The 24,676-nt window shown below is 40.5% G+C and overlaps 1 protein-coding gene across 7 annotated transcripts in view; it reads right to left on the bottom strand.

The window, feature by feature from the left end:
* The window catches only part of LOC134202569 (mucin-5AC-like), an 88,258-nt gene that overhangs the window by 49,298 nt on the left and 14,284 nt on the right, over window positions 1–24,676 (bottom strand). Inside the window, exon 1 of one of the 7 annotated variants that reach the window (XM_062677577.1) lies at window positions 22,128–23,329. The exons of 2 other annotated variants lie outside the window; for them this stretch is intronic. In XM_062677577.1, coding sequence (XP_062533561.1) covers window positions 22,128–23,238 — 1,111 coding nt within the window. In that variant the 5' untranslated portion in view covers window positions 23,239–23,329. Of the gene's footprint in view, window positions 1–22,127; window positions 23,330–24,676 lie in introns of those variants that run through there. 4 more of the 7 variants (XM_062677572.1, XM_062677574.1, XM_062677571.1 and 1 more) reach the window with 4 other exon arrangements.

Here is a 24,676-nt window from a genome sequence, read left to right as displayed (position 1 = left end):
AAAATTGGAATGATTTTAAAATAATTGGTCTGTACATTCGACCATAAGAAGAGCAGAACGAGGTCACTTTTTATCTATATTTCAGCGGTCAAATAAGGACTGTTCAGTTTATTGAGAGGACACTTCTACATGACGATATAAAATAGACAGATTGGTCAATTTTGGTGGAGATTGCTTTATCGTATATTATAATACACTGTCAATCAACTGTAATTGTTGAAAAGAGATAAAACAGTTTAAATCCAACCAAATGGTGCCTTTTTTCAAAGCTTCTCGAATGTCGAGTAAACATACGTCTTCCAACTAATTTTGTATAAGAAAAATTGACAGTTTGTAAAAAAAATGTAAATCGGCATGGCAACAAAATCATCAAGAAAAAGAAACACACTTTCAATGATTTGTCGATATCCAGAAACTGTAGAGCCTGTGGCTGCCCTAAAACGGGATATAAACGGTTGGAGCTGTTGAAAATCAAATAAATTGAGATTGTCATGAATATATCAAATTTCTGAGTTAAAATTGTTTTGTTGATAATTGATTTTTTTTGTCTTTATTATCGAGACTCTCAGCCCAAGGCTGGCTCGTCTAGAATATATAATTGAATTTCATTTCCAGAAGCTCAGATAATATATTCAATAAAAAAACAGGTTTCTGAAAAGAGTGATGGGTTAAAAAACATCGACAATACAAAGTGTCCTCTTTATCAACTGAACAGTCCTTAGTCGACCTTAGAGATATTGGAAGACAAGCAAACATTTCAGATTGATATTAAAGCAGAAGAAATCGAAGAAAGTTAGGAAAGAGAGACCTAAGTACATATGTTGCGCTCATGAGTTTACGTTTTTCGTTACGCTCGTTTTTTTCATTGTGTCATATTTTCTAAGTTAGAAGTGCGCGGATTCGTGAGTAGAGTGTTCTGGTTATTATAACTCAAATCGCTAATGACTGATGCAGAACTATGCAGTTCAAGTTTGCCGTGTTTCAGGTGGGGCCTCTGACAGTTTGCAGTAGTCGGATCGGATCAAGATCAACTGGCGCGCTGCAACCAAATAGAGCAAGACACAGCTGTTGATGCCGCATGATACATGATTTTGCATGATAATTGGTGAGGACGTTCCTTTTGCAATGTAGAGCCATTTTTATTTTTTTTCCATACCTTTTTTGAATATACGGACGAATATACGAATCCGATTCGTATCTTGTTAGATTATGGCATTAACATTATCCACGTTTTAAAGACTTGTTTTCGAATGATGCATTAATGATATAGAGACCGGGTATAGAGACAGGGAAATACGGGCTCAAATACGAAAGTTGATCCAAAGAAAGTATTTATTCTTTTTTTTTAATCTTTATTATCGAATAGACTTGTCAGTACACCGAGGACAAAAATTGAATGAGTGTTTGGAACGACATTTTTCATCCAGTACTTTGTGCGAGGTGGGTGCTGAATACTCGAGTCGAGAAGATATGACCATAAACACTTTTAAACCAGAACTTCAAACAAGCACGTCGAAAAAGGTTCAACAACAGCAGCATAATGGTTCCCCCCAATAAACGCGACGCGGTTCTATCGTTTGGCGGCTGCGATTCCGTGACAGAAATCATACATTACTGCATCAGCAGGGACAGCAAAACAGACATCAAACAAACTAATGGCGAAGTGTTTGAAGGGAAATTCGATCCTTTCGCGAGTGACTGAAACACTCATATCCGAGAATCAGTGATTCTAAAACGCGTAATTGTAATAATTTAATAATTACTGACCGACTGAATGTCGCCGTAGCCACGCGACGACCATAGCTGGTATGTATGTTTATCATTCGACTGATGAGACAGATATTTGATCAACTGGAGTAGCCGCCCGCGCCAATGCGCATTGACGGTGCTCTTCTTGCTATTTTTAAAACACTTCGCCGCCGGCAGCACACTGCACTGCAAGCAAGCTGGAGCACCGGACAAACTCGCAAATGCATTCACCCAAGTCGATTGACGTCACGCAGGCACAATCATACAACAGCAACACTCCGATAAGAATCCGATCAGTCCGGCAATCATGACATAGCATCTCGAAATGCACAGTATGTTTTTTTTTCGCGGAACGAGTTTGAATGTATTATAGGGTCCAATCGTGATTCAATGAATGGAGTGTTTGTCACTTTCGTATGCACATTAGCATACAGTGGCAGGTTAACAAACAAAACATTCAATTTGTTGGTATTACTTCTTCTAACTACAATAGTGTACATACTCTGAACATAGAAAACTGCTTCGTTTTTGTCATAATATAAAACAACAAAAACTGCAGTATCGATTAAATTTCATTATTATTGTTCGCCTTTTATCTTATATGAGAATATTAATAGCAAACAGTGTTTGTTCCTCCAATAGAAAGTTGTCCATATTCGGAATCAAGCAAAAAAAACCTTATTGCAAATATCAGAAAAGATAACTTCGTCACTATGGGTCAAATAGATTTACATTTTTATTAATCTTTTCATATACCGCGAATTTTAAATACACGTTACGTGTTATGCATTAACTAAATAATATAATTTAGATAGCTATTTGGTTTGAATTTCGTCTACTGTGCGGCATTGTTCTATTAAACTAAATAAATACAATCCATATTGAAAACCGCTTACCATACGTCGTTCCTTGAAACAACCACGCGGTGAGAAGCAAACACACACAAATTTCTCTCACACTTTACTCGCGCGCTGACTTTTTTCTAGGGGAAGGGGGGGCAATATGCCCTAGCTAAGCAAACACTGCTCTATTGTCTTATTTGTAACGCTATTCATGGGTATTTTTACATTATCCATCAGCTAAACAAGATAGCTAGTTGATGCCATTCAAAAATTGTCAAAAATCTCAATCATATTGATAATATTCACATTTAAAAAAAGTTGTGATATTTTGATGCAGGAAAACTCATGAGACAAAACGCCTTTCAGCTGGCGGCTCCTAGGGAACAAAGTACCACGCGTCGGCGAATCAGCATTCTAGTATGGATAGTCCGTGGAGACGCAAGTACTTTGTAGGTTATTGCCACTAGGGCGTTTTGCCTCGCCAAAATGTTAGAAGTTTCTTCAAAATGTGGAAATTTTCGGTTTTTCCGACCTTCCCATGCACTATTTTGAAACTTTCTTCGCCTATCCTACATAATTTTAGATCTGGTTTTGTTACGGACATATTAATGACGGTAAATATGAGGGAAACCACAAAAGGCGTTTTGCATCGGGGGGGGGGCGTTGTGGGGCCTCTTCCCCTACGATGAGTAAGATCGACGTCCACCCTCCTCACCTTAGTGCAGTTATGTACTAACCCTACTCAACTACCACCACCACTCCACAGCACGCCCTCCTCTGGTCCTGTCCTGTCATGAGCAAATTATTTGCCAGATTGCAACTGCCTGGGAGCTCATCATTATCATCATCATCATCATCGTTCCTTCCCGACTGCCACGTGTATCGCGAAAAGCCGAGCGTTGGAGCATTCTACAGTTTCTCGTGCGCCACCCACCAGCCAGATCCATTCATCGCGCCAACAACCACCCGCCGAGAGATTTGCTCCCACGCCGGATTTGAGATATTTACCTAGGGGAGAGTGGTATCGAACGTATCGTCCGCAAGATAGTTCATTTAAGGGAATCGAATGAAAGGTTGAAATCTATATCGGGTTTAGCGGGAAAGATTTCCAGGTTTTCAACAAGAAAAAAGTCAACGATTTTTCATTTTTCCTCGTATTTATAAAATAATTTCACAAATCAAAATCAGAATGGTCCGTATTTGACCCCACTCCTTTGGAAAGCGTACCCGCAGCTCGTGTAGATGAGCGATTGTCAAGTGCACTGGACTGGTAGGAAGAGAAATATTCAGACCGGGCGGCGATAAGGTGAGTATAATGGCGCGTTTGATTTGCGCCGTACGGTCTTGGTTGTCTTGTCGCTGCCGCACAGGACCGGGAACCAGCATACTGGGGCGGTAATCCCACAGGAACTGCATTAGGTGTTTGAAGTGTTAAGGCAGTTATGGGGCGTCCGGTTTTTAGAGTGTTGTTGATATTATGCAACGTGCAGCCGAAGTGCACGCGTCGTAAAAAGACACTTTTTCTGTAGAATGATAGTGGAATGGAAGTGGGATTTTGATTCAAGGAGATGGAGAATATAAGTTCAAGAGAATTGCCATCTTTTGAGTGTGCGAAGTGACGTAAGTCGTAGATAGAGGAAAATATATGCAAGGGGCTCAGGCCTGTGCAGTAAATAAAAATTTTCGCCATTCATCTCCGCCCATGCCTGAGCGTCGCCAGCCCCGCAGTCTGCGGAGGGTCCGGAACTCGTCTTCCGCCTGGGTAGGCCCAATAAGCCGCCTGTAAAACCACAAATTCCGAACAACATAAGAGACAATACACAATATGGCATAAGGGCTTGGGATAAGAGTACTGTCTTTTTTTACGCTCCATAAAACTAGAGAAGAAACCAGGAGGAGTTGGGATTCACAGTCATCTTATTCTTCTTTTTTGATAGCTATACAGTTACATAAACAAAGCCCGCTGTCTAACTCAGTGTTCTATTAACATTTTCTAAACCTATTTATCATTATTTTATGAAAGGTCTGAAGGCTCGATTCTCAGATGTTGTCATAAAAGAAACAACAAATTTTAGCACTGAATTAATTCGGAAGGCCTTGCCCGGAATTTCCAGTTTGATTCACAATTTTGGTTAGAATCGGAAAAATAATTAAAAAAACACAGTTGGTCAACAGTGTTTTTTATCATTTCTCGCGCTAATAATATACTGAATTGTTAGGTTTCTAAATAATATTCAACCCCAATAACATTCCGCATTTCAAGTGACCTTTCCACTTCCTCTATATTCGTTTCCTTAGGATAGTGAAAACGTGTCCCGAATTTGGTTGAAATCAGTCAAGGAGTTCACTGCCTATGCTCGCATATCAGTCTCATATAAAGAAAGTACAAGCAGGGAAAAAAGGCGATTAAGCTGAAATTTGATTTCGCTTCATAGAATATTTTTAAGCTTTAAATAGTGGATTTGATCGACAAAATGTTATTATTGTAATGCTATTTTACTAAATGGGAACAGTAAAAATGTAACAGAAACTAATTCGGTAAATATATATAACAATGGGACTGATATGCGACCATTTTGCATGTTGATTATCAAAAGAACCACAAATCAGTTTTTTTTTTATTTTCGCAAAAAAATCGTTTCATATTTGGTTTTAACTATAGAATACATTGGATCAGTTTTGCATATCCTTTATAATTTTGTGCATCACCGCATGAGTAACTAAGAAATAAACCGTTGGCTACGCCTCCAATCGCTTATTTTGAGCTTGTGAAATATTCTAGGACAGTGTGTATGTGGAGAGCCATTTGCCGGACAAGCCTTTTACTATCCAGTTTATGTTTTGTTTATTGATACTTACATGGTTTGGACAAAAAGATTGAGAAGTTTGAAGTTTTTTAGTTTTTTATTTGTTCTTATCTTTTGGCTTTTTCAGCCTGAAAATTATTCAAACGGGTTTACATTTGCCAGGGTTTGCAGAAATCGCTCTCAATAGATAACGAACAACCGTAAAAGAGAGGCAAAAACTGTTCCGAATCATAACAAGCCATGATAACAAATTTACCAAACTTGTATACAAGTGCGAAAACACAGAATCGGATAGGCAGCCCCCACAGAAAAATTCTCACTTTGTTTTTGCTCATTTTGTGTTGGTTCAGGTATCAGAACATCGGCTCCAGGCTGTGTAGAACAAGTTGAAATGCATCATCAGAGCAAGTGCTCCCCGCATTTGGAGCTTTCTAAAAGAAATTTATCATGGGGTATAGCCTCCCGGAGGCTCCTTTTAAGAGGCTCGTTAGCCTATATCTAAGAGCCTTCTTTCAAGAGGCACGGAAGCTTCCTTTCAAAAGGACCGGAAGCCTCCTTTCAAGAGGCCTGGAAGCTTCCTTTCAAGAGGCCCGGAAGCCTCCTTTCAAAATGCCCGGGAGCCTCCTTCCAAGAGGCCCGGAAGCTTCCTTCCAAGAGGCCCGGAAGCTTCCTTCCAAGAGGCCCGGAAGCTTCCTTCCAAGAGGCCCGGAAGCCTCCTTCCAAGAGGCCCGGAAGCCTCCTTCCAAGAGGCCCGGAAGCCTCCTTCCAAGAGGCCCGGAAGCCTCCTTCCAAGAGGCCCGGAAGCCTCCTTCCAAGAGGCCCGGAAGCCTCCTTCCAAGAGGCCCGGAAGCCTCCTTCCAAGAGGCCCGGAAGCCTCCTTCCAAGAGGCCCGGAAGCCTCCTTCCAAGAGGCCAGAAGCCTCCTTCCAAGAGGCCAGAAGCCTCCTTTCAAGAGGCCCGGAAGCCTCCTTCCAAGAGGCCCGGTAGCCTCCTTCCAAGAGGCCGGAAGCCTCCTTCCAAGAGGCCCGGAAGCCTCCTTCCAAGAGGCCCGGAAGCCTCCTTCCAAGAGGCCCGGAAGCCTCCTTCCAAGAGGCCCGGAAGCCTCCTTCCAAGAGGCCCGGAAGCCTGCTTCCAAGAGGCCCGGAAGCCTGCTTCCAAGAGGCCCGGAAGCCTGCTTCCAAGAGGCCCGGAAGCCTGCTTCCAAGAGGCCCGGAAGCCTGCTTCCAAGAGGCCCGGAAGCCTGCTTCCAAGAGGCCCGGAAGCCTGCTTCCAAGAGGCCCGGAAGCCTGCTTCCAAGAGGCCCGGAAGCCTCCTTCCAAGAGGCCCGGAAGCCTCCTTCCAAGAGGCCCGGAAGCCTCCTTCCAAGAGGCCCGGAAGCCTCCTTCCAAGAGGCCCGGAAGCCTCCTTCCAAGAGGCCAGGAAGCCTCCTTCCAAGAGGCCCGGAAGCCTCCTTCCAAGAGGCCCGGAAGCCTCCTTCCAAGAGGCCCGGAAGCCTCCTTCCAAGAGGCCCGGAAGCCTCCTTCCAAGAGGCCCGGAAGCCTCCTTCCAAGAGGCCCGGAAGCCTCCTTCCAAGAGGCCCGGAAGCCTCCTTCCAAGAGGCCCGGAGCCTCCTTCCAAGAGGCCCGGAAGCCTCCTTCCAAGAGGCCCGGAAGCCTCCTTCCAAGAAGCTTGGAAGCCTCGTTCCAAGAGGCCCGGAAGCCTGCTTCCAAGAGGCCCAGAAGCCTCCTTCCAGGAGGCCCGGAATCCTACTTCCAAGAGGCCCGAAGCCTCCTTCCAAGAGGCCCGAAGCCTCCTTCCAAGAGGCCAGGAAGCCTCCTTCCAAGAGGCCCGGAAGCCTCCTTCCAAGAGGCCCGGAAGCCTCCTTCCAAGAGGCCAGAAGCCTCATTTCAAGCGGCCCGGAAGCCTCCTTTCAAGAGGCCAGGAAGCCTCCTTTCAAGAAGCCCGGAACCCTCCTTTCAAGAGGCCAGGCCTCCTTTCAATAGACCAGGAAGCCTTCTTCCAAGAGGCCCGGAAGCCTCCTTTCAAGATGCCCGGAAGCCTCCTTTCAAGAGGCCCGGAAGCCTCCTTTCAAGAGGCCCAGGAGGCCTCCTTTCAAGAGGCCCGGAAGCCTCCTTTCAAGAGGCCCGGAAGCCTCCTTTCAAGAGGCCCGGAAGCCTCCTTTCAAGAGGCCCGGAAGCCTCCTTTCAAGAGGCCCGGAAGCCTCCTTTCAAGAGGCCCGGAAGCCTCCTTTCAAGAGGCGCGGAAGCCTCCTTTCAAGAGGCCCGAAAGCCGCCTTTCAAGAGGCCCGGAAGCCTCTTTTCAAGAGGCAGAAGCCTCCTTTCAAGAGACCCGGAAGGCCTCCTTTCGAGGCTTGGAAGCCTCCTTTCAAGAGGCCCGGAAGCCTCCTTTCAAGAGGCCCAGAAGCCTCCTTTCAAGAGGCCCGGTAGCCTCCTTTCAAGATTCCAGGAAACCTCCTTTCACGAGGTCCGGAAACCTCCTTTCTAGACGCCCGGAAGCCTCCTTTCAAGAGGCCCGGAAGCCTCCTTTCAAGAGGCCCGAAGCCTCCTTTCAAGAGGCCAGAAGCCTCCTTTCAAGAGGCCCGGAAGCCTCCTTTCAAGAGGCCAGAAGCCTCCTTTCAAGAGGCCCGGAAGCCTCCTTTCAAGAGGCCCGGAAGCCTCCTTTCAAGAGGCCAGAAAGCCTCCTTTCAAGAGGCCAGGAAGCCTCCTTTCAAGAGGCCCGAAGCCTCCTTTCAAGAGGCCAGAAGCCTCCTTTCAAGAGGCCCGGAAGCCTCCTTTCAAGAGGCCAGAAGCCTCTTTTCAAGAGGCCAGGAAAGCCTCCTTTCAAGAGGCCTGAAGCCCCCTTTCAAGAGGCCCGGAAGCCTCCTTTCAAGAGGCCCGGAAGCCTCCTTTCAAGAGGCCCCGAAGCCTCCTTTCAAGAGGCCAGAAGCCTCCTTTCAAGAGGCCCAGAAGCCTCCTTTCAAGAGGCCCGGAAGCCTCCTTTCAAGAGGCCCGGAAGCCTCCTTTCAAGAGGCCCGGAAGCCTCCTTTCAAGAGGCCCGGAAGCCTCCTTTCAAGAGGCCCGGAAGCCTCCTTTCAAGAGGCCCGGAAGCCTCCTTTCAAGAGGCCCGGAAGCCTCCTTTCAAGAGGGACGGAAGCCTCCTTTCAAGAGGCCCGGAAGCCTCCTTTCAAAAGTTGCACGGAATAATAAAAAATTCAGCCCACTTTATGGAGAGCCATAGCCCGTCAGTTTTCTCGTCCATGTCTTATGAGTTACGCTTATTTTTATTTACAGCAAAAAATAGAGGGTACCTCTATTGATGCAAATGTTCGAAGTGGTACCTCTCATGAAAAAGATTAAGAATCGCTGATGTAAAGCATGAATATACAATGGCAGTGCATGTACAATAGATACTCTATGTCCAGGGATACAAGAAAGCTCGTCATCCGAAAACAATTTAGAGAGAACCGATCATTGAATTCGCCGTCTATGGGTTGACAATCCTACGCTTTTTCTTACAAGGCGAACAGAATACCCCAAGAATGGACTTATATGCGATCGTTTTATAGTTGGGACTCATTTATATGTTGGAATAGTACGATTACTAAGGGTTTTGAGTTTTTATTACACCCAGGTTTTGTACGCGGTTGGATATCATCAATTTCTCGATTAAGCCGAACTTTCACAGCTTTAATCTTTAACGACTAAAACAAACCGTTTAAAAAACCTGAGTGTATTAACAATTAAACGAATTGGGAAATACGTCCTGCAAAGTTAAAATCATATCTTGCATGTTATAGCACTCCCTTAGCCGAATATACAATATATTCTATTCAGTTTGATTGAATATTTACCTTTCCAGAATACATTAAACAATCCGTGTCATACCTGCAATGGGAAGAAAAAGAAAAATGATTAGTTAATTTGCAAATGTGTTCAAATCTAGCATATTCGCAACAATTATTGTGGCCCAGCCATGCCAACGCGGGGGATCACGCAAAACCACAGTCATTTCAAACTCCATCGGGGAAGCTTCTAGCTATATGGCTTCATAAAAAACGGTCAAACGCGTGTCCCGCTCTGGGTAGCAGTTTGCTATCGCCATCGTCTAGTTCGACATTATCATTAGTATCTATAGCATTGTTGTTGAGCATGCACTTCAAACTGTAACAGCCCGATGTTTGTTTGATCTGTCTCCCGCTCGATATCTACCACCTCATTCGTATATGCGAATTGCCGCCGTCTGGTCTATCGGATGACTATGGTCGCTAAATGTGTACTACAGAACCGGCATGGCTGCCCGGACAATACGATGCCAGTACTGCCGATAAGGTTATGCTATGATGATATAGTAAGGAACAAAAAAAAAGACAGTAACAGTTGATTAGTCGAATAAGACGTTTTACCGGAGAAGCAATTTTGCTGGTCGAAATGGTCGTTTAGCAAAAAGGGCCATTTGACCGAAAATGTTATTTGACCAAACGGGTAATACAGCGAAAAATGTCGTGTGAACTTCGAAAAAGTGTGAAGCGATTAATGATAATTGGGAAGTAGGCAGTGAGAAGTCTCACTTCTCACTCTTTATTAAGAAATGCGAAGTGGGAAGTGAAATGTCTTACTTCTCATACCTCGCTTGGTACTTCTTACTTTTTAAAAAGCACGCAGAACCCACCAAGCATACATTTTCAGGAGTTTGCATTGTATCGTTTTATCGCTCATCCAGCGATTGATTTGAAACATAATTTTCATCTTTGTGTCTTTGAAAAACCTGCAAAGCAAAAGAAATATTTTGTTGCTTACCAAGGCGACTTCTCATAGATTACCTATCCAATTAAAAACTTATTTCTTTCCCGTGATCCACTCGGAGATGCAGAGGATTCCTCGGTAACTTGTAGCAAACTAATTTTCTCGTTATCGGTTATGGGACTAATTTTCTCGTGGTCCGCATCGTTATTCGTTTTGAATCAAATAAACTTCAGACCATGTACCTTGAGAATTGCTTTCTAATCCCAAGATCAGTATTAAATAAGTGAGCTTTTTGTTGTTTCTCGGCTAATCACAACTAGCAACTGCTGATTGAACAGTCAATCATACCAAGCTAAGCTGAGAATAAGAGCAGAAATGATATCGTGAATAAGTCCCAGATAATTGCTTTCTTCTCATTATTCAGACGGAAAGACCTTTCACGTATTCTGTGTCTGGTGCTTAAAGAGTCTCAAAAGATTCAAACAAATTTGTCTTAAATGTAAATTTTATACAAACATTTCATCAAAAGTACTAACTAATTACTGAATGAGATAAAAACCAAATAAAATAGACGGCTAAATAATTAATTCCGAATTGACTAAAAAATATTATGATCATCGGCAAGTATAGAATAAAAAATCTCCATAGTATAGCGTTACATTGCACAATGGTCCCAGAGTCGAATCTAGCAAGACAAAAATGTTTGCGCCAAAACTATTAATTTTAGATATATAGTGTCTTTGGGAAAAAAATTTCATATTTTTTGACGATTTTTTTCCATGTGGTGAAATTAGGGTGGTACCTATATTTCAGAAGTTCATAATATCAACTTTTTAATTTGTCGGTAAACACTTGTGCAATGTTCCACAAAGTTGTAGAGCAATAAATTTTGAGCAACTTTGCCGAAGAAACCATTTTTCTATCACTTATGGTTCACAAGTTATGAGCTTTTTCAATAAATACGTTAGGGCGGTCCCTAAAAATCGGTATTCTTCACATAACTTTTTATACATTCATTTCTCGCATAAACTTTGTTCCGAGCACTTTTAGGACTTTTGAAGGCGCACCTTTTTTTTAAAAGAACCATAAATCTATCTCTTATAACAAAAAAGTTATTCGAGTTTTTGTGTGAAAAACATGTTTTTTTCATATGCGTATATTTCAAAAGGGAGCAAACCGATTTTCAATCTATTGGTTCTATTCGAAAGCTCGCACTTTTCTGCGTTTACGGTGGCAAAACTGGGGGAGCGTTTTTTGTTTAAAGCGTTTTATTTCATTTTGAAAAAAATATGTTTTTAATCAAAAAACGGCTATAACTTGATAAATAAACGAGATAGGTCCATGGGTCTTAAACAAAAAGATGTGTATTTAGAAATTCTAAATCTGGTCCATACAAAGTATCCCTCTGAAAACAATACATAAAAATTTATTTAAAAAAACGGTTTTCGTAAGGAAATAAACGTTAGATCGATCAAAGTAGGCTGACCTAGAGAGCGCATTTCCTCGGCTCACCGGTTCATTCTTACTGAATGTTTACATACGCGTTGAGACTGCCATGTCTTTTGTGTGCCATGCTAAACATCAAACAGAAAATCAGGCTACTATGCATATTAATGGTAATAGCTTGGTTTTCTGTTGGATATGTAGCGTTAAAAATACGTCACTTTTGAAGTATAGCCTTTGTTACAAGCCTACCTTGTTTTGATTAGATTTTTTTCGGTATCGCCAGTGGGAGAAAGCGAAGATGACCATTGGTTAGCTACTGAAATGTTTTTATTACTATTACGTTAAAAGCAAATCTTCATCAGGTGGGAGAATCTCAGTGGTTTGCATTAAAGTTCGAAATGTTATGAAAGGCAAGTAATAGAAAAAAAAGAGCATTTCTTGAACGCAACAAACTTGGCTAAGTAGGTACACCAGGAGAAATTCCGGAACGGAAAACCTTGAAACGGCGCAAATCTTCATCAAGTACGAGATCAAAGTTGTAAAAAGGGGTGGGTAGGGGTTGAAAATTGTCTTTTTCGGCATTATGTAATTTGTAAACGAACCATGTACTGTACCGCTCACAAAAAAAAACAACTCTTCCGCTCATTTTTGGTCGCAACGGAAAATACGTGCCAGATAGTCGCCTAAGAAAAACATACCTCCAGATAAAAAAGCTACTTCGATATTTTTAAAATTTGGCCGCCTCGTGGTGCATCTTATCGGTGAATGCTTGGATAGCATGTGCTATTTGTACTGCGGAGAAATTTTTCACATCTATGAGAGCTTTGGAAAATTATCACGAAAGTTGTAATTTTGTTGCAAGGCACAATAACGTAAAAAAAATCATAAGCTCTGTCAACCAGCCTACTTTGATCGATCTAACGTTTATTTCCTTACGAAAACCGTTTTTTTTTTAATATATTTTTATGTATTAATTTTTGAGGGATATTTTGTATGAACCACATTTAGAACTTCTAAAGGCACATCTTTTTGTTGAAGACCCATGATCCTATCTCGTTTATTTATCAAGTTATAGCCGTTTTTCGATTAAAACCATATTTTTTTCAAAATGAAATAAAACGCTTTAAACAAAAAACGCTCTCTCAGTTTTCCCACCATAAACGCAGAAAAGTGCGAGCTTTCGAATAGAATCAATAGATTGAAAATCGATTTGCTCCCTTTTGAAATATACGCAAATGAAAAAAACATGTTTTTCATACAAAAACTCAAATAACTTTTTTGTTATAAGAGATAGATCCATGGTTCTTTAACAAAAATGTGCGTCTTCAAAAGTCCTAAAAGTGCTCGGAACAAAGTTTATGCGAGAAATGAATGTATAAAAAGTTAGGTGAAGAATACCGATTTTCAGGGACCGCCCTAACGTATTTATTGAAAAGCTCATAACTTGTGAACCATAAGTAATAGAAAAATGGTTTCTTAGGCAAAGTTGCTCAAAATTGATTGCCCTACAACTTTGTGGAACATTGCACAAGTCTTTACCGAAAAATAAAAAAGTTGATATTATGAACTTCTGAAATATAGGTACCACCCTAATTTCACTACATGGAAAAAAATCGTCAAAAAATATGAAATTTTTTTCCCGAAGACACTATTTATCTAAAACTAATAGTTTTGGCGCAAACATTTTTGTCTTGCTAGATTCGACTCTGGGACCATTGTGCATTGGTTGCATCCCACTCCCCAATAGTTGCCGCCTGGAGAAGGGGATTTACGTCAATGCTGGCGTTGCTGCTGGGTGCACGTTGGGATTTCTCTTATGCAACGTTCCAGCTCTTATTCCTGCGGTCGATCCCACCCCACTTGCACAACAATCGTGCTATTGCGAGACCGGTGACTAGAGAGCGAGGGAGCCACACGTCCGCGCGTGGTGTTACTGCGCGACGGGATAAAGCCGGGAAAATTGACTCTCGCATTAGGCCGGCGTCGCCGCCGCCACCACTATACTGTCGGCCACTTGGGTGGGTTATGTAAAGACCGGAGATATACGCTGGATAAATAGATAAACTTCCCGGAGGAGCAACACCTTGCGATGTTAGAGCAGAGTGGTTGGATAATTGTTTTGCCTTAGTTGGCACATTGTTGTTTGATAATGGGTAATTGCGACTGGCCGGGAACTCGTAACGGCGAGAAGCGTGAGGATGGAAAATTTTTGCACATGGATGAGCGATTAGTGGTCGATGTAAAATGTCAAATGGTGATTGCACCGGTTTTGGGATGCTGAATACCAACGCCATAAGGATGAACGTAATTGAGGAAAGAATTACTTACTATTCATAATTCATTACGTATCAATCACTTATCAAATGGTCACACATTCTGTGTACTATAGGAAAAACAAGCTTTGCGAAAAACCAGATTAGATAAGCATATATACGTAACTATATGTGATGAAAGCTCACCGTTGTTGATCACAAAGGGGTTAATCAACGATGTGACACTGAGCAGCAATTATTGCTAAATTATTGGTTCATCAAAATAGGCAATTGCTTATAAAAAAAGAAACGTATTGGTAGAGCGTATACTCCATAATTGAAATTAGGTACCCGACTAAGTAAAGTAATAGATTTATAAGAGATTGTGTTATTTAGGTAGGAATATGCTTTTTTGTAACGAATTCTGTTTTAAATTGTGCGTAGTTTGTAGTTTAAAAAAGCAGAAAATTATAACAAATTAAGATATTGAACCATATTCTGTAATAAATTTGATAACATTGTATTTATCCAGTATTTTGCGCTTGATAATGGCGGCCAAGTGAGTTCTAATTAGTGTACTTTGGAATTCAAGAGGTAGAAAATATTTATCTATTTTATTCAATGTAGGCCTCGATATATTAAAAACATTGGCACTCACTAAGATTCTCTAAACAAAAACAACGTCAAATATTAAAATTCTGGGCTAGAAAATAAATTTTGTTATTTTTAATACAGCGGATATATTTAAAACAACACTGGCATTGCTGTAATGGTTTTGAAACTCGGATTACAGAATGCAACATACTTATCTTCAGTAAAGTAAAATGCATTAATCGTCCCATAAAGGTATATTTTCTAAGAAGCTGCAAATAGCTATTAAGAAATCAAATAAATTAGTTTCCTCGAACCTGTTACTTCCATTTGTAATTTGTATTACCTATGTATTTATTAGGAGATACTACTGACGTCCCAAGCATAATTGTCCCATGTCATTTTAAAGAAATGCTTTTTGCCTTTCGCGTATACAAAGTATACGTAAAGGCTATAGGATCACTCCAAAACTGAACTTTTGATAGAAGGCTCGGAGACCCATAGTGTTATATACCAATCGACTCAGCTCGACGAATTGAGGTGATGTCTGTATGTGTGTGTGTGTGTGTACAAAAAAATGTGAGACACACTTTTTTGTACTTAGCTTTATCCGATTTGCTTGCAACAGGTTGCATCCGACGCGGAATCCTTCCTTATTTTTCGCTATTGAAAATTGGCCCAATCGGCCATTGCGTTCCGGAGTTATTAAAAAAAACATTGTTTTTTCCCCATTTTTCCCAAGGGTCCCCGCTTGGAATTTTTTTTTCAAAATCGATTTTTTTTTTCAAAAACTGCTGCAATGCATTCAAATGAACGCAAATAAATGTGAATTGATGGAAATAACTGAATCTATCTCCCTAAAGTGCAATTTTGACCTCTGTTATGTGCTTTTCTTGTTACTATTATGAATTTTCTTAGTTTATTCTGGTTTTTTTTTACTACGCTGACAGTCACCTGTAGTAACCATCAATAGGTTCAAGAGCAAGAATGGATTATTGGCAAGTCTAGATAAGATGTCTGTTGAAAAATAACTTGTTTAGACAAATGCGCCAGCGCCAGCACAATAGTGATGACACCGTCAAAAACCGACATGGGACAACTATGCTTAGCACGGCAATACAGTTATTAACTTGCTACCTTTAATTGTTAATTGTTAGTTCAGCTTCTTACTTGAACTAGAAGTGTACATGGTATGTAGTTCAATAATTGTATTCCTTGGAAGCAAATTACTCTTGAAGACCTGCTTCTTTTATGCATTACAAATCATGCCATTTCCAGAGATAAAAGTTGAACACTTTTCGTCCCTGCTTCATAATTCCCAATTGCGTTTAAATCATTTTCAGTAACCCTAGAAATATTGGATATTGTTGAATGTATTTATTTAGGACTTGAAGTTATAACAAAGTCTATTCTCGAAATCTGAGACCTAGAAGCAGCAAAGAATATTTTTGACAAAATTTGAGATAAAAATTTAATTTTGTCAAAGCTGACTAGATGAGTTCCAATGTTTTCTACCTATTTAATGTCAAATCAAGATGCACTCACACCGCCATTACCGGACGCTAAATACGGGAACGGATTACAATTACTTAATTATAACAAAATTTGTTATCAAAATTATTACCAAAATTGTTACATATGCAGTTTCTCAAACAAACGGTTCAAATGTAAACAACAGTGTTATTTTTTTACCACCTTTTTGTTATGGCGACGCATTCTTTATGAACAGTTTCCATTTCGATATTTTGTTTGATCGATTTTGATCGCCGTGCCGTGGAAGAGGCTTTTGTGCCTTTTAAGAGGGAGACAGCGAGGATTGGACTCATGATCAATTCCAGCTAAAGGAAGTATATGGAAGTATATGGAACGGTATCTGGCGGCGTCGCATGAATCACGAGTTGTATCAGGTGTATAAAGGACTGGATATTATTTAGCTTATTCAACACGACAGACTACGGTGGGCTGGTCACGTTGTTCGCATGCCGAAAGAACGTCAAGCGAAGATAATATTTAGTAGAGAACCCGTGGAAGGTCGCGTACACAATGGCTTTTTGCAGTTGAAGAGGACCTGAGGGCGCTCAATGTTCAGGGCGACTGGAAGCGATTGGCCCAGGATCGAGTCCAGTGGAGAAGGATACTCCATTCGGCGTAGGTTCATCCTGGGACGGGACTTGCAAAGAGGAAAAAATGTAACTTCATCTGCAACCAGCAAGCGCTGTCACGAATTGTCAGATGCAACCAGCACCTTTTTGTGTAAAAGTATTGGTATCCCTCAAAAAGTATTTCGAATGATTTTGTTTTACGAGTACTTTTTCACTTTGAAAAGTATTCTAGAAAAGCCGGACAGCTTAATATTGAACTGTTATGAATACGTGTTTTATTTCCGATAGGAAAATCTTTATAAAAATAAGTTTACAAATCCGTAAATCACAAACACTTTTATTGTGCTCAGAAGATTCTACCCGGGATTTAGGTGAAACACTCAAGGAAACAGTTGAGAATCGATAATCAACTGTGATGAAAAGAAGAACAAGTGTCGAAACAAGGAAAAAGAAGCCGTCTTTGCAGGTCTCGTCTCAGGGTTCATCGAAGAGCTGTAGCCCATCAAGTATCAAGTAAGTATTTTGTCAAAACAAAATACTCAATCATGCAACACAACAATGTAACGAAGTGGTACGCTTAATACAGCCATATGGAGCTCTTGGGACCTGCTTGGGACCAGCTTGATAGTCGTTTTTTCGATCTAACTGTCAATTGAGTTGATTGAAGCGCCGCACTCTAGATGGATGTCAATGCAAGCTAAAGCTAGATGACACTTTAAAATGTGTGAACGCTGTATAGGATTATGTTATGCTGTAAATGTTTATTGATTTCGAGATTATTTTGGAATCCTAAAATGTTTCAAAATCATGCGAATTAAAAACAGATACCAGATTATACAAGTAATCTTATAGAAGTAGAAAGCTTCTTCCTCGAAATCCAATGAATGTTACTTAGTTTAATTTGTTCTGAAGAAAATGTGTATAGGTTTTCCTGCTAAAGTTAATTCATATTATACAACAATGACCTACAGCATTTTCTGCGTTTTCCTTCTTGAATAAATTGCGTTTCATACTTATAATAAAGATAAACTATTCTTTTACAAAAATGCAGTTGAACGAAAGCAGTGTCGTAGCCAAACGATTTGTCTTCCTTCTCCGTGGAAAACAGGCTTTGCACACCGATAAAGAATCAGCGTCCTTCCGCCTCAAGAAACGAACACTGAATGATCTTCATTTATATTCTGTCACCCTTCGAACAATCTAGAATTTCCTGTCAGCCTACTGCGATTGAATTTCAAATTTCTTTTCATTAGCTTCTTAGTATGCTGGCATTTCAAATACCTACTACGATTGAATTTCAAATTTGTTATCTTTTTTTCATTACTGTCATTTGAAAATATTTTAGTTTATTTATTTATTTTTATTATGAAATAAGAAATACATTTTACTTTATCTATTAATTTAATCAAAAAATGCGAATGATTTATTCAGGCTCACTTTATTCCCCACAAGCAGTATCTGCGAACTAGAATAAATACAATTCATATTATTCGAAATTTCAATAAGCAGGAAGCCAATTTCGCTTTGATCACATCGTATGGACTGGTTTTGAGATTATAAAGACAATTTTTATCGGATGGCCTGACTGACTTCAAAGTTGTAACCAATTAGCTTTTTGTTATTTTGTTAAAAGCAATTTAATGAGAAAAAACCAGTTTAATCCACCTAGCGGCGGTGATGCCTTTCTCGTACATCATATAAAATGTATTGAAAAAATCACATTAGAAAGGTCAAAAAAGCACTTTAAAGGAATAGATCGCATGTTTATATAATTTTTCACGTTTTCGCATCAGTTAATATGCTTCGATTTTGAAATTTTTTTTTCCAAGGGAGGGGGGATTTTTTTTTAATTACAGGTTTTTCCGCTCTAGAAAGGAGGAGGATGTAGGGGCTCCCATACAAATGAAGCACAAATTTCTGCATAACTCGAGAATTAATCATGCAAATGAAACCACATTTGGCATGTGGCCGTGCGGTTAGCGACGTCAATCGTCTAAACGCATGTGCTATGGAGTGTGGGTTTGATTCCCGCCCGGTAAGGAGGAAACTTTTCGTGATCGAAAAATTCTCCACTGGTTCACTTGGTGTTCAGTCTGAGCGACCTCTGGTCGAAGATGCTGTTCCTGTATTTTTTGACATGAAATGTTTCTATGACAAGATGTGTTTGAGACTCCCGCTGGGTTGGTGGGCTCCCAATACAAATAAAACACTATTTTCTATTAAATATCTTGGCTGCGCATTAGGAAATTTTTGAGCTATATTCATTTGAAAAAATCAGTAAGAAAAAGTTTAACTCTTTCCGAATAATTTAAATAATAATTTTAACTCTTCCAGAATAATTTTGGGAAAACTAAGTATGCAATGTGGGTTTTTGTTACAAAGTCTACATGTCTAGAAAGTTTCATTTCTAATAAAATATGTGTGTTCAGAGGCAAATATATTTGTATTTCTGGGATTCGTGAATTTTTTTTAGATTTTTAACATTGATGTTTACGATTGTAATTCTGGAAATACAAAAATTTCGAAATAAATCAAACGCTTTGAAAGAAATTAATAAATTTCTGAAAAAATAATTCTTGTCGAGGAATTTTAGAGGAGTTACTCTGTTTTTATGCTGAAAGTGAAGAAATTATTCCAACTTAACCTTTCCGTCCCTGATGTCTGTTTTTAAGGGCTTCCAAAAATTCCTTAGAAAAAGTTCGGAAGAATCCCAATTTTTGATTCATACTAGATTTGGGTCAATCCTCAGTGAGGTTCCAGAATTATTCAAGAATCCATTGGCCATTTACAAATTTAAATCAAAACCGGTAGCGTGACACCTCACACATCATGATTTCACAAAACAATGATGGGAATATAATTTTAGGGTTCCTAGGCCACTCGAGCTCAGTCCGGCCATATCGATCATAATCCGGTGGACCTCCGGAATGGCCAATTCATAAATTGAGCCACAATAGGTCGTGCGACACCTCAAACATCATGATTTCGCAAAACTATGTTGGGAATGATCCTTGTTGGGAATGAAACGATGTTGGGGCCCTCCTTAGCCGTGCGGTAAGACGCGCGGCTACAAAGCAAGACCATGCTGAGGGTGGCTGGGTTCAATTCCCGGTGCCGGTCTAGGCAATTTTCGGATTTAAAATTTTCTCGACTTCCCTGGGCATAACAAAATCATCGTGTTAGCCTCATGATATACGAATGCAAAAATGGTAACTCGGCTTAGAAACCTCGCAGTTTATAACTGTGGAAGTGCTTAATGAACACTAAGCTGCGAGGACACTCTGTCCCAGTGTGGGAATGTAATGCCTATAAGAAGATTAGAAGAAGGGAATATAATGACCTATATCCAGACAAAATTTCGTTTAAATCAAAAGAGTTTTTTTTTTTACAAATCGACTTTTAATTTTTTAAATCGTTTTTTTTTCAGTTTGGGTCGCAATTTGGAATTTTTTAAATATTTTTATTCGAAAATTTGACTGATTTTGCGATATTCACTCATACAACACCTTTTTTAGGACATTTTTGAGCTATATTCTTTTGATATATCAGTAAAAATAAGTTTTACTCTCTCCGAATAATTTAAATAATAATTTTAACTCTTCCAGAATAATTTTGGGAAAACTAGGTAGAGGAACAGACGGCTTTGGCAGGTTTTGTTCTATTATTGGCAGGGGGGTTTTTGTCGACCGAATTTTATGAAATTTGGCCACAATATTCTTTGATATGCAAAGAATGTTTGGGCCAAATTTGAGCATAATCAGTCATAAAAACCCCCTGCCAATAATAGAACAAAACCTGCCAAAGCCGTCATTAACCCTATGCAATGTGGGTTTTTGTTACAAAGTCTACAGGTCCAGAAAGTTTCATTTCTTCAGAGCTAATATATTTGTATTTCTGGGATTCGTGAAAATAGTTTTTTTTTTAGATTTTCAACATTTATCTTTATGATTGTAATTCTGGAATTCCAGAAATTCCGAAATAAATCAAACGCTTTGAAAGAAATTGATAAATTTCTGAAAAAAATAATTCTTGTCCAGGAATTTTTGAGGAGTTTCTCTGTTTTTATGCTGAAAATAAAGAAATTGCTTCAACTTAACCTTTCCGTCCCTGACGTCTGTTTTTAAGGGCTTCCAAAAATTCATTCGAAAAAGTCCCAATTTTTGATTCATACTAGATTTGGGTCAATCTTCAGTGAGGTTCCAGATTTATTCCATTTACCATTAACCATTTACAAACTTAAGCCAAAACCGGTAGCGTGACCCCTCACGCATCATGGTTTCACAAAACAATGATGGGAATGGTAGTTTAAGGGTTCCTGGGCCACTCGAGCTCAGTCCGGCCACATCGATCATAATCCGGTGGACCTTCGGAATGGCCAATTCATAAATTGAGCCACAATAGGTCGTGCGACACCTCAAACATCATGATTTCGCAAAACGATGTTGGGAATGATATTTCTAGGGTTCGGATTCGATCCGGCTGCAATCCGGGGGACTTCCGGAATGAGCCAAAATAGGTCGCCTCAAACTTCATGTTTCACAGAGTAATGATGTGAATGATATTTTCAGGGTTCCTTCGCCACTTCAAAATTAGACGAAGTCCCCCGGATTATGATCGATGTGGCCGGATTGAGTCCGAGTGGCCCAGGAACCCTAAAATTATCATTCCCATAATTGTTTTGTGAAATGCTGAAGTTTGAGGTGTCACACAAACGGTTTTGACTTAAATTTGTAAATGATCACTTTTTTTCCGGGGACAACTGACCCCAACGGATTCTGGAATAGTTCTGGAACCTTACTAAGGATTGACCCAAAATCGAATGCAACTTGTGGTGAAGGAATCGGTTAAGAAATGTGGCTTTTACAGCAGTTTTTATTTTTGGAAGCCCTCAAAAACAGACGTCAGGGACGGAAAGGTTAATCTGGCTACTCAGTCTTTAAAGATTGAGACAATATTTTTATTAATCCAACGTTTCGGTACGGGGTTGTTGTCTTCTTCAGCGGAAACTATAATTAATTTGGTAATTAGTATCGTATCACACATCGTAAATGTGTGTTAAAATTTGGTTTACTATAATATGTTTGTTCCTTGTCTGATGTTTGTCCTAACAATAACTGTCTAGTATGGATATTTGTGGTACGTTCAGTGAAATTTAGAATAAATTATTTAACTGTTGAGATAAAACGGAAAATTAGGAATTTCTGATCTTACAAAAATTCCTTATAACAAAAAAACTAAAAATGTTAAAAAAAAATCAAACGGCATTTCATAAATCCTTTTTATCATTTAAAAAAACAGAAAGATTGTTTAAAAAAAGACAAGATGTTAGTTAGCGTATTATTCAGTTGACACAAAACTTAAAAATTGGTCAGCGTCAATCAAATTTCCGGTTTTTTTGTGGTTCTATCGGATTTCCGATTAATTACCGGTTCTCCCGGTTTTCTCGGTTCAGTGGCCACCCTGTACAACACCCTCAACAACACCGAAAAATTTATTGACCGTTTGCAAGAATAAATACTAAATACATCACTTGCCATAAGACGAGTTTGTACCATCCCATTTAATTCCACCACTTGATTGTACCTTGACAGATACGTATTTCGTATCTAAATACATACCCTTCATATGTTGCCGGATCCATTTCTTCTTAGGTGGAGGTGCCGACGTCCTTTGGTAGCATTCCTCCAAGGTCTCATCCGCCGGCCGTGCGGTAAGTGTTTTGAAGCTAAAATCCTGAGGCTCATTTGTCGTTGCCTCATCAACGTCATCGTCATCGTCCGGAAGCGGGGGCACACAAGCCATCTCATATTCTTCACTTTCTTCCGCGGGAACGTCCGGTTCATCTCCGTCTACGTCAATGGGACTTTCAGATTGCGCTGGACTGGCAACTTGTTGGTCAGATTGCGCCAATGTGGGGGGCGTATACGAGGCTAAACCCTTGTTACAGTTACTCAGGCAGATGTCGTAGTACTGGTTGTTCATCAACGTTTTGGAAGCATTTTTGCGGAGTTTTGTGTTCGCTATGCAGCTTTTGGACAACGGTTTACATTCGGTAGGCACGGGAACGGCTGGGTAGTAGTTGTTGAGCTGCTGCCCGTAGGCTGCGGCTGCCGAGGCGGACGAGGCCGAATTGGTTGGAATCGGAAGATACGGTGCGGCGCGGTTGTTGTAGATCTTGATGGGGATCTTGGGATGGGCAAAATAGTAAGGAGAGTAAGGTATGCTGTATGGAGAAGTTGATGGTGGCGTGTGGGGCGAACACTTGGAAACACCGTTGGGGGGTGTAACGATTCGAGCCTTGTAGCTGGAGGATGTCGGACGGAATTTAGATATGGAAGGTGGGGCACAGTTGACTGTTTGAGCAGGATCGTTATAACCTTTACCGAGAATGGACAACGAAGGATGTCCTACATAGGGAGGGTAATCACTGTTCAGATTCACGTTGCTCATGCTGAAGCAAATTCCGACGTCGGTTACCATCGTGTTTGTGTAGAAGGGTGCTCCTCCCTGAACGGATAGTGGCGAATGAGTAACAGGTGGCGTAACCGAACGTTGATAGTTCCGAAATCCCTGGGTCACAACAGGATGAAGCTGCTGCGTCGGATAGTATCGGTGTTGTCTTATCTGGAGTGGCTGCTTTTGCTTCGTAATAATGGAGTAGGGAAAGCATTTGTCCTTATCTCCACCACTTTCATAACTAAAGGCACTACGCCTTGGTTCGCTGTACATCGCAAATCGCGAATGCTTTGTATATTTGCACTGACCTTATCACGCTGGGACGAAGATGTTACACCTTCGAAATAGTTCCTGTGGACACAGCTGAGCAACACGATCGTGGAGTTGAGGACGTTTGTATCACAGACGCTTACTGATATCTATTGGCATTCTTCTTCCTTAATAATATCATTGCACACACTAATAACAAAACACTGAGATAGATTAAAATTCCGAGAATCTTTTGATATCTCTCTCCTTTTTGAATTCGGTCACCAATAAACACTAACTACCGGGTTTCGAAATGCTTTGATTCGCGAATTGAACTACTGTCCGGAAACGATTAGACTAGAATATCGCAATGTTTGGAGTCACTTGCAGATTCTCGACGACGACGACGTTGTGATCCTCATGCGCTAAGCGGAACGAAAGAAAAATGTTAAATTTTCCTCAAAGTGGTAGCGATTGTAAATAGCAAAGCGAGAGGACAAAAGTCCATCCGAACGCGTCGAAGAACAGCAGTAGACTGCCGGGCAGAGCCAACCAGAGCCCCCCGAGTACAACTCGCCTCAGTATTTCTTCGTGGGACGGAGAGCGCGAGAGCTGAGCTGGCGACGTGCAATTCAATCAAAAGCTAATAAACCTACGATTCCGAACGCTGTTGATTCCGACGTCGCGTCGTCGTCGAGAGGTTCAGTATGTCGAGAATGGAAACGCATGGTGGTTCACCAGGGCGATGTTGTTATCAGTCGGAAAATGGTGCGAGAATATGCAGCAGTAACAGTCAGTGGGTAAATGGTGCTGAGTAGGTAAAGCTCTCTTGAAATACATAATTTTGCAAACGACCGTTGAGAATGCAAAGAAGCTTCGTGTTTCACAAGCATCGTGTGGTTTATGTGTTTTACGGGGGTTGAAATCCGTTTTCCGTCTCTATCAATCACCTCGTGCTCGTCCGTTGGGGGCAGTTCGCAATTGCAGAGGTGCTCATCCTCTCGTTGGGAAAATAAGAGAAGCTACTACAGTACGGCATTGATACGCAATTCAAATCAGATCATATACAGGGTTACGTCAACGTCAACGTCAAATCGTATTTTGCAATGCAATGAGGTAAGTAAATTGAAGGAGTGCTACCAATAGCAAAACATAGCAACATTATCATACTTATAACACAGACAAACAGACACAACACATGAAACATTTACCGATCAAAATTATCGCCAAAATACTAACTAATATGTTGTTGACTTAAACTGGGGAAAACGACGAACCTGATGACGATAGTGGGAAAACGTCAAATATGTGTAACACTGAGACGTACGAGTTACCGCTTGGCCAATCAATGAATATTCAAAATGATTTTTTAATAACTTCTGTTTGTGTTTGTAGTGTATAAAAGTGTACATGTTGGTCCGGAACAGAAAAAAATTAATTATTTAAAATTTGTGAACAAATT

The sequence above is a fragment of the Armigeres subalbatus genome, unplaced genomic scaffold (assembly GCF_024139115.2).
Source record: "Armigeres subalbatus isolate Guangzhou_Male unplaced genomic scaffold, GZ_Asu_2 Contig1291, whole genome shotgun sequence".
Taxonomy (NCBI): domain Eukaryota; kingdom Metazoa; phylum Arthropoda; class Insecta; order Diptera; family Culicidae; genus Armigeres; species Armigeres subalbatus.
This window is presented reverse-complemented; position numbering and strand designations above follow the sequence as displayed.